The 18,650-nt window shown below is 34.2% G+C and overlaps 1 protein-coding gene across 4 annotated transcripts; it reads right to left on the minus strand.

Moving 5' to 3' along the window:
* Nucleotides 1–940: 940 nt before the first annotated feature.
* LOC127833865 (uncharacterized) lies at nucleotides 941–12,568 on the minus strand. 4 transcript variants are annotated; one of them, XM_052359354.1, is made up of 13 exons: nucleotides 12,404–12,568; nucleotides 10,676–10,909; nucleotides 9,983–10,246; nucleotides 9,406–9,678; nucleotides 6,089–6,226; nucleotides 5,790–5,954; nucleotides 4,989–5,099; nucleotides 4,034–4,061; nucleotides 3,283–3,335; nucleotides 2,833–2,877; nucleotides 2,466–2,530; nucleotides 2,032–2,140; nucleotides 941–1,398 (listed from the first exon to the last, which is right to left on the minus strand). In XM_052359354.1, the coding sequence occupies exons 1-13, from the start codon at nucleotides 12,489–12,491 to the stop codon at nucleotides 1,385–1,387; spliced, it is 1,587 nt and encodes a 528-aa protein (XP_052215314.1). In that variant the 5' UTR covers nucleotides 12,492–12,568; the 3' UTR covers nucleotides 941–1,384. The 4 variants fall into 4 exon arrangements, with proteins under 4 accessions (XP_052215314.1, XP_052215313.1, XP_052215312.1 ...); XM_052359353.1 differs by having other exon boundaries at nucleotides 941–2,140; nucleotides 9,983–10,243; XM_052359352.1 differs by having other exon boundaries at nucleotides 941–2,140; nucleotides 12,404–12,567.
* Nucleotides 12,569–18,650: the final 6,082 nt, after the last annotated feature.

Consider the following 18,650-nt stretch of genomic DNA (forward strand, 5'->3'; position numbering starts at 1 on the left):
ATGTATCGAATAATTTCTTTGTCATTATTTTTGGTCAGTCATTTGACCGACCAATTTTGTCACTCGTGCCCAGAATTATGGTCATTTATGACCAAAATCTTGGTCGCTGACCAATTGTGGTCACCGTAAGATGTAAAACATAAAGTAACAAGATGTGTTTGTGAAACACTATGTATCCCTATATATTTGACCATTGACCTTAAAGGATGACCTTGACCTTTCACCTCTCCATGAGCTACACATGCATGCCAAATATGAAGTTGCTTTTACTTCAATATTGCAAAATATATGGCAAATGTTAAAGTTTGACGCAAACAAACCAACAAACTAACAAACCAACAAACAGACAGTGCAAAAACAATATGTCCCCCAGTATAGACTGGGGGACATTAAAATAAGTCAGTCAAGTTTAAGTCAAGGTCTAGGGTAGACGCATTTCGTTCATAATAAATACTACGTTTTTTAAAAGTAAATGCATGTAAGTCATTTATTACATCGATTATATAATTTTTATCCAGTTGTATGGATATAGTATACGTCAAGTTCACACTGATTTTTTAAGTTTTAAAACACTTTTACTATATTATTTGCACATTTGTGAATGAACGCGGGACTAACATGTTGTGCGTCACATGTAAATTCGGTATAATTAATACCCTAGTGTATTTCTGGTAACAATCAACTTACATTTTGTTTTTTTCTTTACGGGGTAGTTTACACTACAGTGAAAAGTCTTTGAATGAATAAATGTTTTTAATGTTTAATTCGACTCTTTTATTTTGTTACAACACCGTGCAATAAAAAAGTACCGGTATACCTCTAACCAGAGGTGTGTAACAATATTTGATTCCATTTTTCCTGTTTCGTCTCTAATTTAATGGCTTCGGTGGAATAATCTATTTAACGTTTAGTCAAGAAAAGGACATAACAATATTAATGATTAAGAATCACAATCATTATTATTTATTATGCAATAAACTAATTAATTTGTGCAAACATACACCATGCATGTAATTCAAGCAACACATACTTCTGGCATACTACTAACAATCAATAAAATATTATAATATACTAATCACGGTTAATCAAACAATTCGAAACAACATATTGATATATAATATTGTAGTTAACTTAATAGAGTTAACTTGGCACATTATTTTGCAAAATTTACTTTATGAATAATATTGTTTGCATGTATTTGTACAATTTGGATTTATTGTGTATAATTTTCAAAATCATCAAAATGAACATGTAATTAAAAATTTACACTAGTCATAGGAAACACATATGCATGAAATGGAACGCTAACCGTGGGGTTATTATTTTTGGCCAGAATATCTTATCACACTTATAAGTCAACGAATTCCACCACAATCTATTCAGTTCACAGGGTTTGCTCTGAATTAAAAATGTAAACATGACATACTCCTCAAGACACATTTATATCAATCGTTTAAGGGTTTATGATTATTTTATTACAATTCTCTCATATCGTTTGTAGTGTTATCTTGGCTGCAACACCAAATCCTATATATGCAGTATGTTAAATTTCAACACTAGCCCGCAATATTTCTTGCACGTTATAAATAAGGTTTCGTATCCTAAACAGGATAAATAAAGAAAACACTAATTTTATGTTTACGTAATAGAATATGCCTGCAACAAAACTTAGTTTAGAATTAAAATGAAGTTTTTATTGGAAATTGTCATTGTTTTATGAAAATGCAGCATGTGTTAGTTGACATCGAATTACAAATGAGGACAGGAACTAGAAAACAGGTTTGTAGTCACATTTGGTAAACGGTTATTTATGTTTGTATCCATTAACAGCAGATTAACAGTAGATAAGGCGAATGTTCATGAACCCAGAAAGATTTGTTACATTCATCTTCGGAACAGGGATACCTACCAAACACAAAATAAGATCTATTCAATCAAAATGTGGACACCACGTTGAGTCAACCTCAACCTGAGTCCTTTTAGTCAAGTAAATGAAGACTTCCAATGTTTATATTTACTTGGTGCCCTCACTTAGATAATTCCTACACGCTCTCAATAGGCGAATCTTCTGACCAATGGCGGTTACCCCGAGATATATCATATCGTCGTTGCTTAGCACCAGTACTTCATTTGGTCCGACCTGGAAACAGCATGAACATGTTTATTCAGATGTTGAACGAACATTTTCCATCAGCATAACACTGGCTATAAACTTTGCATTTACCTAGTTATGGCGATTATATTTTTTGGAAACATTTGAAGTGTTGAGAGAAACTCTCTTGTATGACTGTTGTTGAATGTCGTTCAAACATAGCTGACATAAAATAGCAAACTATCAATAACAAGTCAGCGCTGATTGATACTATTCATAACAGTTTATAAAAGGACTATTACTATTCGGAAAATAAAAACGTTTAGATTTGTAACTTTCTCCAGTGCATATCATAGAAAAAAAATCTGCCTACCGCTTTTCTCCTGAATTGCTCGATGAGATGTCCCAGACCGATCACTTTCAGAATTATATCCATTGCTGTAAGAAGACAACCTTTAAAAGACTATGTGTCAACAAACGCTGATGAGTGTCAAACTTGAACAAATGAAGAACTTATGATAATAATATTTTACAACATTAAATGTAATGTGCAATGTAATGAATTTACAGCCGTCTCAAGACCGTTGCAAGGTCCAAAAAATACCAAGAAAGAAATACATGTTTGTTTTACCTTCTTTGAAAAACAAAACTGATTTTGAAAAACAAAATATATCAAATTGAAAGTTGTATTATTATAATACGATACAGCAACAATGTTATAGTTAATAATATATTTTTACTTATTATATCCTTGTCGTGAGTGCCCAAAGAAGCTGCATCACCCGCTGTTCAACAATAATAACAGCACAAAATTCTAGTTAGCGGTGACGAGTCATACCTATATATAAGGTTGTACACATTTTGCTAATTTTTGCAAGTTCGTTAAATAACGTCATTTTGTAAAATAAACTCACACATTTTTAGAATTTTATTTGTATAAACATAACAGATTAACTAAACTAATTGTTTTTACAAAATAATGCGAAACAAAATAATAACAATACATACATACAAATACAAGCAATAAGACCAAAGCTAGTAGATAAAAATGTGAAGACTTAAACAACAACATTTATGCCAAGAACTGAATCTGCAAGTTTTACGGGAAAAACAGGCACTCAAAACAATATACATTGTTGAACTGATATAAAATACAAATGAAGTAGATGCACTAAACACAGACATCATACCGTTAAAAAGTGATGCGTAATCGTTGTCCACAAAAGATGTTGTCAAACTGGTTCTACAAATATTAAATATCAAAATATTACAAATAAAATTCACATCTACATGTGCGTTTAAAAATACATAAAAACATCGAAGAGTCATTTAAGTGTTTTGCTCGTGTTTTCTTGTATTGAACTGGAAATTTGTGAATTGCCGGAAATAAACGACGGTGAATCAAATTACACTTCTGATAATATTTTGGATATACATACTTCTGTTGTTATACATGTTATTAATATGAATCCATATAACAAATATATTGCTTTCTTTATTATATGGGTACATGAGAGTCAATTGCTAGTAAGAGCATCACTTTGTTAAAATTCAAATTATTTATATTATAAAGTAATTGATTGTTTATGAGATATGCACATCAAACAAATGAATTATTTTATAACTGCAGGATCGTTATTAAATTGGCCCATTTAATGGTGATTTTGACTCTTGTATTATACAAAAATACGGACATTATTCCGTAGACTATATTTCATTACTATATCTAGAAAACAATCGAGCTTTTCATCCATGTTCGCCACTTCTTGCTTTATATTATCATAAACTGAGCATATTTCACTATTTTTGGTTCTAATAGTTTCCTGATTTAATGCATATTTTCCCTTATGTCTCTTTTGTTTAAGATAATTATAAATAATAATAAAAGTATCCTATACCTCATGATGTTAATTTGTACCGATATCACAACATAAATAATACCTTTCTTTCATGGAATCCATAGTAGGACCTTAAACATAAGATGTGTACACAGTAATTCGTAATTTATTGTCATAAAAGAATCATTTGACCGAAAATTTCAATGTAAACTTATTTTAACTTGATAATAACACGACTTTTTTTATAATGATGAATGACCTAGTGAACAAACTAATGTATCAAGATTCATCAGGTTAAATAAATATAAATTTGTTTTTATCAATGACCATTATTTCTGGTAAATTTTTGTAGGTTCATTTTTATTTATTTAACTTAGATGAACGACTTCTGCATCTTTAAAGGAGGAAAGCAGTAATGAGTAAATTCATAAGGTTTACTGACTTTAGTTTAATGAATATCCTTTTTTACCAATCACTGTATGAAACAGTTAACATTTGTATGAGAAAAATAAACATTAATAGTTAAGGGTGTGTGTTAGTTTCATTAGGACAGTTAAATTGACTACATGAACATTATATAACTGGTACAAATGTTTTAACTTTTTTTTTCAACTCCAGTGCTAGCACTAATATTCGGTCGACCGTGGCATCATTGTCATTTTTTAATTAGAATATTTAAAACCTCTGTTAAGATTTGGTTGGTTCTGCGCATAGCTCGTTTTGATCCCTGTCGCTCTTACCCAACACGTCATGATGGTCGATTCCAAAATTATCGTTTTGTTATGTAATTTAATATTCTCTCTTTTATTACATTTTTGATAAAAAAACTACATATAAAATAATGCAATTACGCAAAAAGTCACTGATTGGCATAAAAGAAGTAAATATAACTAAAAGCTAGAAATCCATCCAGATTTTGAATGATTGTACTTGTGAATGCGGTGTCTTATGTTTTACACGTGAGATTAAACGACACCTAGAGTTTGATTATATGTCTGTTATTAATACAGCAGTTTTGGTCATACGTGTATGTTTAGATATTTAAATAAAACCAATACCTGATCGTTTCCGCTTCCTAATGGTCAGCACTGTTAACACCAAGATGATTACCAATCCTGCACTGGCGCAGACGATAATCGTAATGAGCATGGAACCAGTCTTTGTTGATCCTTAAGTTGCATAGTCGATTTGTAGATAATAATCGTTAAATTTAGCATCGAGAAAACATCCGGAAGTTTTAAACATAATTTTCAGTTAGATCACTAGAAGAAACCATTTTACCATCCGATTCTCTGTAATTACATCCTGATCAATCACCGATTGGGGAAAGGACACAAATGAAAGATATTGTTTCAAAGTCACGAAATGCAAAGCACTGCTCAATAGAGTTGCTAAATAGAACATTGTTGACACTTAATCGACATTTAAAACCGCTTTGCTCAATCATTTCGAAGCAAAATGAATTATCTTCAGCTATTTACCTTTTTGTTATTGTTTTGAAATTACAACGTGGGAGAAACTAAGCAATCATTTATACTTTGCTTAGAAACCATGAAATAAAAATATAGTAAATGGCCTTAACATTGCGATTGGAATATCGCGAAGGACATTCAGTTATTATTAATTAACAACCTTAACATTCATAGAATTAATGACATATTTTCAGAACTTACACGCGTAAAAATAAATACCCAATGTAATTGAGGTACGACCAAATGACTAAATGAGAATGCGTTTGACCTTCAAACAAGTATGTTAAAATACACTCTAAATACATCCTTTTACAATTAATAATTATTTAACACAAACTATTTATATGTGAATGAGTTCAAAATGAACGCTATAATTAAAAAAGATACCTTCAGTGCGAAAATAAACAGCGGATGACGGATCAGCATACCCTTCTTTGTTATAGGCGAAAATAGTAAGTTTGTAATCTGTGCCAGGTTCTAATCGACTTACAGTACAATTCTGTCTACTGCCTCCTATCCCATTTGTGGTGTCATTTACAAGCATGTCGATTTCTAAAAAAAATATAACACATGCTAAATTTATGCTGGAATACTTTATATGATGTGATTTGGATATCAAAAGCAAAATATGAAAAATTAAATTAATTATTTGTTTTTGGAATAATAATAAAAACAATTCAACATACCCGTCTCCTGTCTAGAAGTTTCTATATGGATTTTAAAAACCTGTTCCTTATTGTAATTAAATCCAGGTTGAAAGTCCAAAATAACTGAAGTATCGGTTATATTGAACACTTCAATGTCAGCTGCTGCATCTGGTTGCCCTGAAATGTTATTAAAACGGTGTGTAATCGCTTATCAAAATAAGGCTAAACGCAAAAATATTGTGTTCGTAAACATTAATAATGCTACACGTAACAGGAAATTCATGCAAGACTACGAGGGACTTGAGGTAAATGTATGATCGAATCTTCATATTTAATGTGTAAACCACATACGCAAAGGAAATATCATTAATTGAGGGAAATAAACAAAACCCTGTAATAACCTAATACAGTCAATCTGTTTTATGTCATATTGATACTAAATCATTTATATTTTAATATCGACTGCTTAAAAAGAAATTCATATCAAAAGGATATGATATATGTCCACAATTTGATGAAATGATATTTTTCCAACTTTGTGTCACAGTTTTGGAAAAGTTTGGAACCTTATACAACAAGGAGCGAAATAACTCATATACTGAAAATACAATTTCGTTTATGAATAATTATTATTTGAAAATGATTAAATTATAAAGCGTTACAAATGAGAAAAGATGGACTATTTTAAATGTTTATTTTATTAGCTCGGCTGTTTTCGGAGAAAACCCGAGGTATTGTCATAACCAGCTCGTCTTCCGCCGTCCGCCGTCAGCCGTCCGCCGTCAGCCGTCCGCCGTAGGCGTCGTGCTTATTGGCTCTAAAATCAAAGTGCTTCCACTTACAACTTTGAAACTTCATATGTAGATGCACCTTGATGAGTTCTACACGCCACACTCATTTTTGGGCCACTAGGTCAAAGGTCAAGGTCACTGTGACCTCTAATATAAAACTTTAACATAGGCTCTAAAATCAAAGTGCTTCCACCTACAACTTTGAAACTTCAAATGTACATGCACCTTGATTAGTTCTACACGCCACACCCATTTTGGGGTCACTAGGTCAAAGGTCAAGGTCACTGTGACTTCTAATATAAAACTTTAACTTTGCCTCTAACATCACAGTGCTTAGGTCACTAGTAGGTACATTGATGACATACTTAATTTAATGGTATACTATTTAAACAAATTATTGGCGTTCCTATGGGTACTAATTGTGCGCCACTTATAGCTGATCTTTTTTATATTGTTATGAAAGCGAATTTATGTTAGAATTATCTAAAATTAAACAAGTAGATTTGATTCAATGTTTTAACCTTACTAGTAGGTACATTGATGACATACTTAATTTAGATAATCCATTATTTGAACAATATATTCACAAAATCAACCCAAACGAACTAGTCTTAAATAGATAGTCTTAATCCAATACAGACGCTGCGTATTTAGACTTACATCTAACTATTTATAATAATATGATTAAAACTAGTTTATACGACAAACGGGACGACTTTAACTTTGAAATTGAGAATTTTCCAATCCTAGATGGCAACATCCCTAAAGGTCCTTCCTATGGTATTTACATTTCGCAGTTGGTACGTTATGCCAGAGCATGTTCGTGTATTAAAGATTTTAATGATCGCAATCTAATATTAACTAAATAATTGCTAAAACAAGGCTTTTTGTATTTAAATTCCTAAGATTTAAATTCGCTAGATTTCACTCAAAGTATGGTGATTTAATTTCAAAATATACTGTTTCTTTAAAATGGCATTTAAATAATAGAATTTCCCATTCATCATTTTATGGAGATGTTTTGAAGCGTGTCCGCAAATTAAAATATGTTAAAAAAATGTTCATATTAAACTTTTCAGTTTAATAAACTCGTTTTTATCAAAAGGATATGATGCAGATGTACTTAAAAACGCATGTTTGATGGTTTTTGAATCACTATATCTTTCTTCTCTTAAAATTTGGAATCATTAATGATATTATGGGCATTTTTCACATGGGAGCAAAATTGTGTCTGTGCGTCGTTTGCACAAATCTGCATTAAAACTACATTTAAACTCACATATTACATCAAAACATTTCTGTCGTCAGTTGTCAAAACACCTATATACTGTTTGATTCCAATTATGTCGCTTTAATGGAATTACCATTTTATACAATTGATTCTTAATATTTAATCACCTAAACTTGTTTTATTAGTAGTTCAATATTGCAGTACCGCCCCATTAATATTTTTATTTTTACTATACAGTACTGCCCCTGGATTTTGTTCACGTCATTGTGTCTTCGCTTGTGAATTACGTCATAACTATTTCTCTGTTCCTGGGTACATATCAAGCCTCAAAGGGTGTTTTTAAGCTTAACTCATTTTTAATAAATTACCCAAAAATTTCAATACATACCATATTAGTCAATGACGATGAAAGAGCTCACTTAATTTTTTGAAAAAAAGTACTTGGCGTGAAAATTTAGACACAGGATAATTTTGTATATGGGGAACTTGAAAGAACATACTTGATAACTAAAACAGCCATTAATGTACTACTGTATTGGTAAAAGTTATTCAGTTAGAAGATCATAAGTATGTTAAGTGTTTTTATAGCAACATGTGTGAGATTTTAATAAATAAACCAAATATCCATTCTTGGGCAACACCTGTCTGTTGCAGACCTTAGGCTTTTAATATGCACGACTTTACCAAGGTGAAGGTGATGAAAAGTGTTTGTTATCCTTGGTAAAATCTAGATTAAAGGATAAATTTAACCGCAATTGGATGTCAGAACTTAATGAATCTTCAATATCAATAAGTTACAGGCAGTTTTGTACTTTTGAATTGCAACCTTACTTAAAAAAATGTTAGTATAAATGAGTTAAGATCTGATCTATGTAGATTAAGAGTTGCATCACATAGACTAGAATTCAAATTAGGCAGATGGCATAAACCTGAAGCCATACCTTTAAAAGATAGAAAATATCAGCATTGCAATGTTCTTGAGGACGAATATCATTTTGTATTAAAATATTGTTTATATGATGATATTAGGAAATTGCATATGAATATTAACTATACGCGGGTGGACGAACAGTGTAGCAGAATGGAAGTCCGATTGCGATAATCCCCATCAACGTTTACGGTGGAATAGTAACACAGCCTCTTTAGATTGAAATAGTATTAGGTACTGACGATGCGGTGCATGAGTGCGATTTTCACCGCAGAGACGGCATTTTTTTGCGTTATATCGTCACATGTTTGCGGCTTTCAAATGCCATACAATTTAAACATTGAAATGTTCTTAGCACGGCTTTATAAAGTATCTTAACAGATGTTGCGATTGTACGAGTACCTACCATCAGCCAATAAGGTAAAATAAGTTCGATACATCCCAGCGTTGTTTTCAATTTCAAGCTTGTATACCCCAAAGTCCTTGAATGAGGAAACATACACAGTGTTTGCTGTGTATGATATATTTTTAGTGCCCGTCGAATAAGACAAATTTCCATGCGTCCAAGTGAACGTTGGCTGTGGACAACCAAGGATGTGTTCCTCAAACTTTGCAATCTGACCTATCCGACGGCTCAGCGTATATGCTACAGGGAATTTTGGATCTGGTCTTGGTGGAACTGTGAAACATGTATAAGACATTTAATATGTAGGTAGTTTCTTTTTAAAAATAAATGAAAATAAGTTTTATATACGTAAGAGGTAATATATTTGGAAACATGAAGATAATACACAGTTGTGTAGTCTTTGTAGTGCCACCGCCCCCTCCAAATTTAACACTACTGAAATGATTGTACAATATTATTCTACTGATTGGCAAACGATATTGAAGTAATGTCTGTTAGGTAAACACGATCGCAACTAGGCGCTAAATATTGAGATTTAATTGTTATTACAAACGTATTATTTGGTATGAACATATACCTCTGACTGTGATATTAATCATCGAGGAGTCGTTGCTGTATGTATTGCTAGCCGTTAGCTGGTATTGTCCGTTTTCAACGCACGTGACCATTCGGAACGTCATATTCTGCACTCCACTACTGTTTACTTGTGCCACTAATACCCCAGTTTTGCTGTTTGTTAATTTTGTTACTGGATGCGGAATACCTTCTACTTCGAATTCTAAATTGAAATCTGGCCATTCCAATGTTTCAGGTGTCTTGAACCATTTAATCACGACTTCTTCTGTGTATATAAACGTCATAATTCAGTTGATATGCTTTCAATATTTTTGAAATAATCAATAGAACGCAATGCGCATTTATTTGTGTTGAATAGTTGAGACAAGTATGCTCAAACATTTTATATAATATTTTTCTATCTTCAAGTGAACTAGTCCAAGTATTTTAGTTGTGAAACACACGCAAAAGGGCCGGCATTCGGCTATTTTTTATTGTTACCGAAAACGTTTCTTTAAAATATCATGCACAAACGTTGATTGGTAAATTTTGTAAAGAGATCATTTCAGAAGGTGAAGAGTGTGACCGTACTATTTTGGGACTTTGTGCATTTTTTCTAAGAACTTAACTACATTCCCATATTATTTTTGCAGTATTTTATTATCCCTAAGTTGTACACATAAATGGGGGAGAAGTATACTTGAAGTATTCTTACCGTAAATAGATACGCAGACCTCGTCAACTAAAATATCACCCTCTTTAGTAAAAACGAAGCATTTGTACAATCCAGCATATTCTTTATCGACAGTAAAATGGTGCCATTTAGGACCAGAGTTAGATCTGTGTCTTGGAATTTGCCATAAATAACCGTAAATTGTGCCATTGATCGAAGAAGTGTTACACTCTAATGTTATATAGTCACCAACGTTCGCGTAGACTTCCTCATAACCTATCAATTGAAATTATACATTTATTGGTAATGAATAGAAACAACCATATTTATCGTATGTGTTATAACAAGAAAAAGTACACACTTGTCGAAATACAGAATGTTAACTGTTTCGGATTGTAAACATATTTTGAAACTGTAATGATTTTTGATGTGACGAATGATAATGACATTACAAACTTTCATGCCATGGACATTTAACGTCAAATATTCATTTAAATGGCGATTTTTGAAACCTACTTTCATTTACTTTCCGAAGTTGGGCTGGATTGTAGCGTACACATTTCAGCTTCACATTCCATTACACATAAATGTTAGTAACACTTATATGTTCAAGTGTTAAAACTAAACATGTTTGTTTAAATGGAATTTGGCTCTCATGAAAAGTAAAATCATTCAAAGCATTACATTATTTAAGTCGTACGGAAAAAAGTTATTTGTCTCCGCTAATATATACAAACAATTTTTGGTAGGTAGGTGGGTAAAACATTTTCGTACTTTCACGTTCATCAAACGCGTTCACGTTCACGCAACGGACATATGGAATAGAGCCAACAATAGGTTCGGTCGTGTAAATAGAAACATACTGACTTACTATCGCTGACACATAAGACGATATGAATGCTTATATATTTGTATCTTTACTAGTAAATAGTGTTGATTCTCGTTCCGTACATGAATAATGGTATGGCAAGCAGTTCGACGCATAATCCAAAGAAACTAGGTTTTAACTGAGAACATAGGTTCTCATTCTGAGAATCTAGGTTCTCGCTTGAAGATTGCACATGGCTTCCAAAAGTTTTTATTCTATATCATAGGTTTTCGCCAGAACCCAAGTTATCATAAAATGTAGATCAAACGGCGATAGCCTAGGTTCTTATTTGAAAACAAAGGTTTCGACAGACGTTAAAGAATCGGTGAAATCCATAGTTTTCAGGACGAGAACTTAAATTATCGTCTTTAATACTAAATCCGTGGTTTTCATTTGGGAACCGTAGTTCTCATAGGAACCTAGGTTCCCAGAATTACGCGCCGGACGGCGTTAACATAGGAAACTGGAGGTAAATAGCTGGTTTGGCTCGCAGACGATAAATAGTTTACGCTCGAGAAACAATGTTCTCGGCGAGACAACGCACATAGACACATAGAACTTAGGTTCTCATGAGAACCTAAGTTATCATCTCAGAACCCCGGTTTTCAGTCAGACATTTAACCAATATTTATAAAAACACACAATTTCATGAAAACTAAAGTTCTCGTTTGATATCCATGGTTTTCACAAGAACCTAGATTCTCGACAGCTTTTCGCGTCGTTCTCTCGGATATCCTTAGTTTTCATGAGAACACAATATTCTATTTGGGATCATAAGTCCTGGTTTGAACCTAGGTTCCCAGAATGAGAACCTAGGTTCTCAGGAAAAACCTCGTTTCTTGGGATTATGCGTCGAACCGCTCGCCATATAATGGTAACCGTCAAAATCAAGTATTTCTTACCTAAACCTGTACAATCGTCATACGGATACTGAAAGCTAAATCCTATACACAAGACAAATACCAGTAAAACAGTTTTAACGACATCCATTATAAAATAAGATTTTCAGTTGTGTTCAATTGTCATCAATGAATATTAAGTTTTATAAACATTTTATCTTTAATGTCATCTGATAACAGCCCTACCGATTTTATGATCGACGATATTTGACACTTGAAATATAAGTTATCAACGTTATTGTTTATGATTTTATTTTAACCCAACTTGTTAGTACAGTACAAATTGATTGCTGTATGTTAATTGACAATTGCTATTAGATAAAAAGCAATTTTACGTGACTTAGATAATAACTGTATAAATGTAGTGTAATGTGAGACGTGTCATTGTTGATAGGTAACAATAACGAAACGATTTCAGAAGATAAAAACAAAGCGCTGAAATCACTGCAATTGTTTGCTATTGCATATCAGTGACTCAAGCTGACTTGTCAGTATTAAATAATTAGTCCTTAAACGCAAATTTCAGTAAATGAAAAACAGAAATTAGCAAGCCGACAATAACCAATCGAGCCTAATTTACTCGCCAGTGGAGAAAATGCCAACGGTAATGTTTTCTTATCGCCGATCTTATCACATTTCCGATCAGTCAATTACGCTCGATTGGTAATTATCGGCTTGGGTACTACTTAAATATATCCCGGGTACTTTTAAATAAACTTAAATGTACCCCGGGTACGGAAAATATACATGTACTTACACGTTCCCGGCCAACTTAGACTGCACCCTAGTTTTATTCCCGGCCAAAATACGATGTCGAAAAAGCGCTACGGAATACGAAACAAAATACTCTTTGAACAAAACCTGCCTCAACATGCTTTTTGAGTACGAGTTTCGATAATATAGAGGTCATTTTACACAATATTGACATCAATATAGACATTTTTAATTTTAAAAAAAGCCAACAACGACCAATTTAGCGTTAGAATTCCCGGGTACGTTCCAGTATATTCTCCGTACCCTTGGTCCTTTTAAGTATACTTAAGACCACCCGGGGTACATTTAAGTAGTGTCTGAGCCGACAATAACCAATCAAGCGGTAATTACCCCTTCTGATCCTGAATGCTTTATCTATCGATATTTGACATAACAAGTATTTTGATTGGCCATGGAAAGAGGAGTCTCGAATTGCAGCAACTGATACAGGAGGTTGTAGGTCTGAACGTTGCTATGTTAATAATTTGTGAAAAACAAATAATTTTGAAAGCAATTAGTGAGGTGATATGGATAATGTTCATTAATTTGAACTGGTAAGTTTCGCTCGATTTGTCATTGTCGGCTCGGGTACTACTTACATGTACCCCGGGTACTCTGATGTATACTTAAATGTACACCGGGTACGGAAAAAATACTAACACGTACCCGGTCAATCTAGACTGAACCTGCATAAAATCCGATGTCGTAAAACGCGCTATGGAATACAAAAATCTCTTTGAAAAAAAAACTTCCTCAAAATGCTTCATTGAGCAGGAGTTTCGATAATATAGAGGCCATTTTACAGATTATTGACATAAATATGAACATAAAAAATTTGAAAAAAAGACGACAGTGACCAATTTAGCATTAGAATTCCCAGGTACGTTTCAGTGTATTTTCCGTACCCGGGGTACATTTAAGTATACTTAAGAGTACCCGGGGTACATTTACGTAGTTCTCGAGCCGACAATGACCAATCGAGCAAAGTTTATTTGTCTAAGCCAAAGGCCAATAACTTCGCCAACAATCAATACATCTGCCACATAATACAATGTTAGCATGATATATATAAGATTGTTGTTATGAATCGTATAGGGCACGATTGTCATTAATAAAATATTCATGGACATAAATATTAGTACTACATTATTCTCTTAAATCAGGATTATTGCTATTAAATTACATGAACATTACTCTCATGGAATGTATATAAAATCATATATATATTACCATCATAGAACAGAATCGGCAACATAAATTAAATGTAGAAATTATTCGCACGACACATTTACAATTATAATACTATTATTAAATCTTCTGCAGTATAATATAAAATACATATTTTCTTAATTTCTTATAAAAATTAGTTTATTTAAAATTATGGAAAATGTTAGGTGAGAGTACATGTATATCGAGTTACGGACGATCACTATATTTAACATTACTATTTCCTTCCCGCGGAGGTTGAAATTTCAATAAAAGTCGTCATCATAAATTAATTTCATTGTATTTCCTCTATTAATAGGACCAAATTTGGTTTCTATCACAGCACATACTACATGTGAAATTCGCTAGCAAGACATCTAATTGGACAGAGACACACTTATACATGTATTATATTCCTTAATAAAATACGATGGTTAGCCTGAATTTATTTGTTGACTTAAGTAAAATATTAACTGCCTCAATGTGATTTATTATTAACTTAATTGTATGTGTCGTCCTCAGTTAACTCCAGGTGTGTTTTTTCTTCCAGCAAATCACGTCTTCGACTTTGATGTCAACTGTATGCTTCAATTAAAAAGTAAAAGGCGCTTTTTGCAGACTCTTTATAGGACTTGAATTTCAAAATTGGATTCCATATCATTTTGCCTATGCTTCCTAAACAAACATGTCACATAAATAATATGCCATATGAGGACGCATATAATCAGTTATATGTACGCACACAAGTGTGCAGTTTGAATTTACGTTTACATTAATGTACTTGGTTGTTCCTATATGTTTTGTTTCTGCAAATTAAATAATAACTGTATAAAAGTGAACGGGAAATGTGATATGCAGTTGTTATTGATTTATACAGTGTACCACCATGACTCAAAAATGTCAAACATAAATATACAATACACTATATAAAATATTTGATGTGGTTGATAAGCGACTTAAAATTGTAAAAAAAATAATTTAAAGTAATTTAAATAGAAACGTTTCATTTCAACCTTTATTTTCATAATCGGGATATACGCCGAGCATCTTAAAAAAGATATTTCTAGCGACTAGTATCGTAGTTTCACAACAATTTAATAAACACATGTTAAAGAGGCAAGTGCATGTGTAAATTAACAACTTTTTTTGTTGTTGGTAATTTCATATTAAAACTTTAAAATAAAGACACACTTGAACGCATTAATATACTTTAAAATAAATTGAAACAAAGAAAGAGTACAATAAATAACCTGTGGCATTTCTTTTCGCAGTCTCATATTGTTTAGCAAAATATATAACAGTTATCACCATTATTAAAAGCGGCTTTATTACATTAAGGGTCCAATAAATAGGACATTGTATCACGACACACCGACATCAATCACCTATCGGCATGAGATGCCATAAAGTACCCAAGGCACCCTTCCTGCTGCTATGTGACGATATCACCAATTGATTTTTAACCTTCATTCAACATTTTTTTAACGTGGCAGCATTAACATAATGTGCATCTATAAAAATTAAAATTAAAAACAAAGATGAAGAAAAAGAAGATGATGATGATTGTGCTGATGCTGCTGCTGATTATGATGATGACGAATGTACAGACGCTCGAACGCACAAAAAAAACGAACGAACGAACGAACAAACGAACGGACCGGCGGACGCACGAACAAAAGAGCGCACGAGCGAGCGAAAGAACAACTGACTGACTGACTTACTGCCTCCCTCCCTCCCTCCCTCCCTCCCTCCCTCCCTCCCTCCCTCCTCCCTCCCTCCCTCCCTCCCTCCCTCCCTCCCTCCCTCCCTCCCTCCCTCCCTCCCTCCCTCCCTCCTCCCTCCCTCCCTCCCTCCCTCCCTCCCTCCCTCCCTCCTCCCTCCCTCCCTCCCTCCCTCCCTCCCTCCCTCCCTCCCTCCCTCCCTCCCTCCCTCCCTCCCTCCCTCCCTCCCTCCCTATATAAATACATAAATAAATAAATATATGCATGCATAGATGATTGAATGAAACCCTGTGCTATTAACAATTCTTCTTTATTACTTTTATCGCATACTTTAATATAATTAAACTACCATTAAAGCCCTAGTGTTTTCAAAATTATGTATTTATTGTACATATCACAGAATTACAAATAAACCCGCGGTAACAAGATTCATTTCATTATATAATATATTTGATCTTAAAATATTCCAAATTTCTTGAATGAAATACATATTTATAACCAATATTATAATTCTTCATTGGGTTCAAGACCTAAAGAGGCGTGACTTTGTATCCGTATGTAAAGTACACATAACGAATACAACTAGGACTTATTGACGTTTGATACTCGAGGCATGAACGGTTGAGGCATGACTGCCTTTTGAAGATTGCACGAAATTTGGTTCATAGCGTTGATACTAATTTCGATCATAGTATTAATTCAATAATGCCCCAAATACTCGTTACGTTACAGTATATCAAGAACTTTCCCCGATGTTCTACAAACTGTTCTCTTCCGTCGCAAACATGAAAGCATCCGTCGATCGCCAATACGCGCAGAAAATGATGCCGAATCCCACCGGGACGGTTTCGAAGGAACAACCGCCGCAAACGAAGGAGACGGAAACAATGGCGGTAACGAATGAAGGAGTCGTGGGTGACAATTGGGCATCTGCTTCCGTTGAGAGTGATCGGGAGCCTTTCCACCCCTTGTTGGCATAGCGAGGAGATTGATCTGGTCTACACAAATAAACTCACTTTACTTCTCAGACGATAGCACGAATATTTGTTTCGGTTTAGATCTGTATGATCAAAATAAGATGGGAAGGCAAACTTGATTTGTTGTTATTTAATTTTAAACGTTTTTACAAATTTTCAAATAGCATCGCTGTAGGAAAAGCGTATTAAATTAATCTTTGAAGTCCCAAATTAGCGAGTGCAGTCCGCACAGGACGTCATTTTCCGCTTATATTTTTTTTTGTTTAAAGGAAGTCTTTTTTATATCGAAAATGCAAATACGTCGTCCCTGATTAGTTTGTGTGGACTTAACAGACTGTTCTGGGACGATACTTTACGTAAATACATTAGGCCCTGTTTTCCCAGACCGCTATTGAAATTTTAAGATTCAAATCATAAACGGGGTCAAACATCATTTTTGTTTTTTGTTATATAAGATCTATGAAAACAATTAATAAAATGAACATGCAATGTGTATTTTTTGCAGTTACAACTTGTTGCTGTGGTTATATTTTTACTGATAAGTATAAACATTTTTTAGAAACACCGGTAGTGCTGTATTGTATACAACTTTAACTAATTGATTTCACCATGGAACAATTGGCAATGTTTGATAGGTAATTAGCCAAAATAACGGTTCCAAGGTTGGTATCACCGAGGAGTGGCAATGGTGGATAAGCTCCCATTGTCTATAAAATGCTTCTCAATGGTGGGCGTAAAACATAGCCTCTGTCAACTAAGTCCAACTCCTGGCCTGCGCGTGTGGCTTGTCTATAGCCCGGCGGAACTGCTACTACTGACAGGAGAAGGGGCAAGGGCGGATCCGTGGCGCCATAACCACATGCTTCGGTCAGATGGATCTCGCTAGTCTTGGAAGACAGTCCATCTAATAGAGGGAAAACTCTGACTTCAAACCTCCGCTGCCTTGCGGCCATACACCTCCATGGGAAAGTGCTAGGTGAAGGATATCACTAATATAAAAACCAAGGACAGAGTAGGTTCTCAAGCCATGGTAGGCCGCTATTCTTGGGGAGGAGGACACCCTGAGTAAAAACCTCAACCACCGAAGTCGGCGAATGTCAGCCAGAAATGGCGTGGGAAGTCAACCGTACATTCACGCATAACCCATCACATGGCCGTACAACTAACGTTGGAACGATGTGGTGTCGTCCTGATGAATCGTAGACAGGGTAGGGCGACATCGGGACCCGAGCCTCGAAGGGGCCCACCACAAGCTACTGACTGCGGCTCTGATACTCCTGCAGTGACTAGGGGAGGACAGAGTACAGATACTAGCCACGCACAATCCCCCCGCATCATGCACTGGAATGCAGAGGGTCTGCAGCGTAAAAAGCTAGAGCTGCAAAATTTCCTAAAAACCAACAGCATCGACATCTGCTGCATCCAAGAAACCCATCTAAACGAGAATCACAGGTTTTTCATCAGAGGGTATGAACTCAATAGACATGATAGACCGAATAGACCAAAGGGACGGGGTCTGCACCCTTGTGAAGAACAGTATACCATCAGTGGAGAAACAGCGCTCCTGTGACTCTGACACAGAATACATCAGTG

Source organism: Dreissena polymorpha, chromosome 6 (genome assembly GCF_020536995.1).
Source record: "Dreissena polymorpha isolate Duluth1 chromosome 6, UMN_Dpol_1.0, whole genome shotgun sequence".
Classification (NCBI taxonomy): Eukaryota; Metazoa; Mollusca; class Bivalvia; order Myida; family Dreissenidae; genus Dreissena; species Dreissena polymorpha.

What these genes read in the sequence shown, in the direction of transcription:
- LOC127833865 (XM_052359352.1), bottom strand. Translation starts at nt 12,491, where the DNA reads ATGGATGTCGTTAAAACTGTTTTACTGGTATTTGTCTTGTGTATAGGA. An exon ending in TAGGAAGCGGAAACGATCAG is followed by an intron (nt 4,062 to 4,988) that starts GTATTGGTTTTA and finishes CTTATGTTTAAG; the next exon opens with GTCCTACTATGGATTCCATG. An exon ending in TTACGCATCACTTTTTAACG is followed by an intron (nt 2,878 to 3,282) that starts GTATGATGTCTG and finishes ATTGTTGAACAG; the next exon opens with CGGGTGATGCAGCTTCTTTG.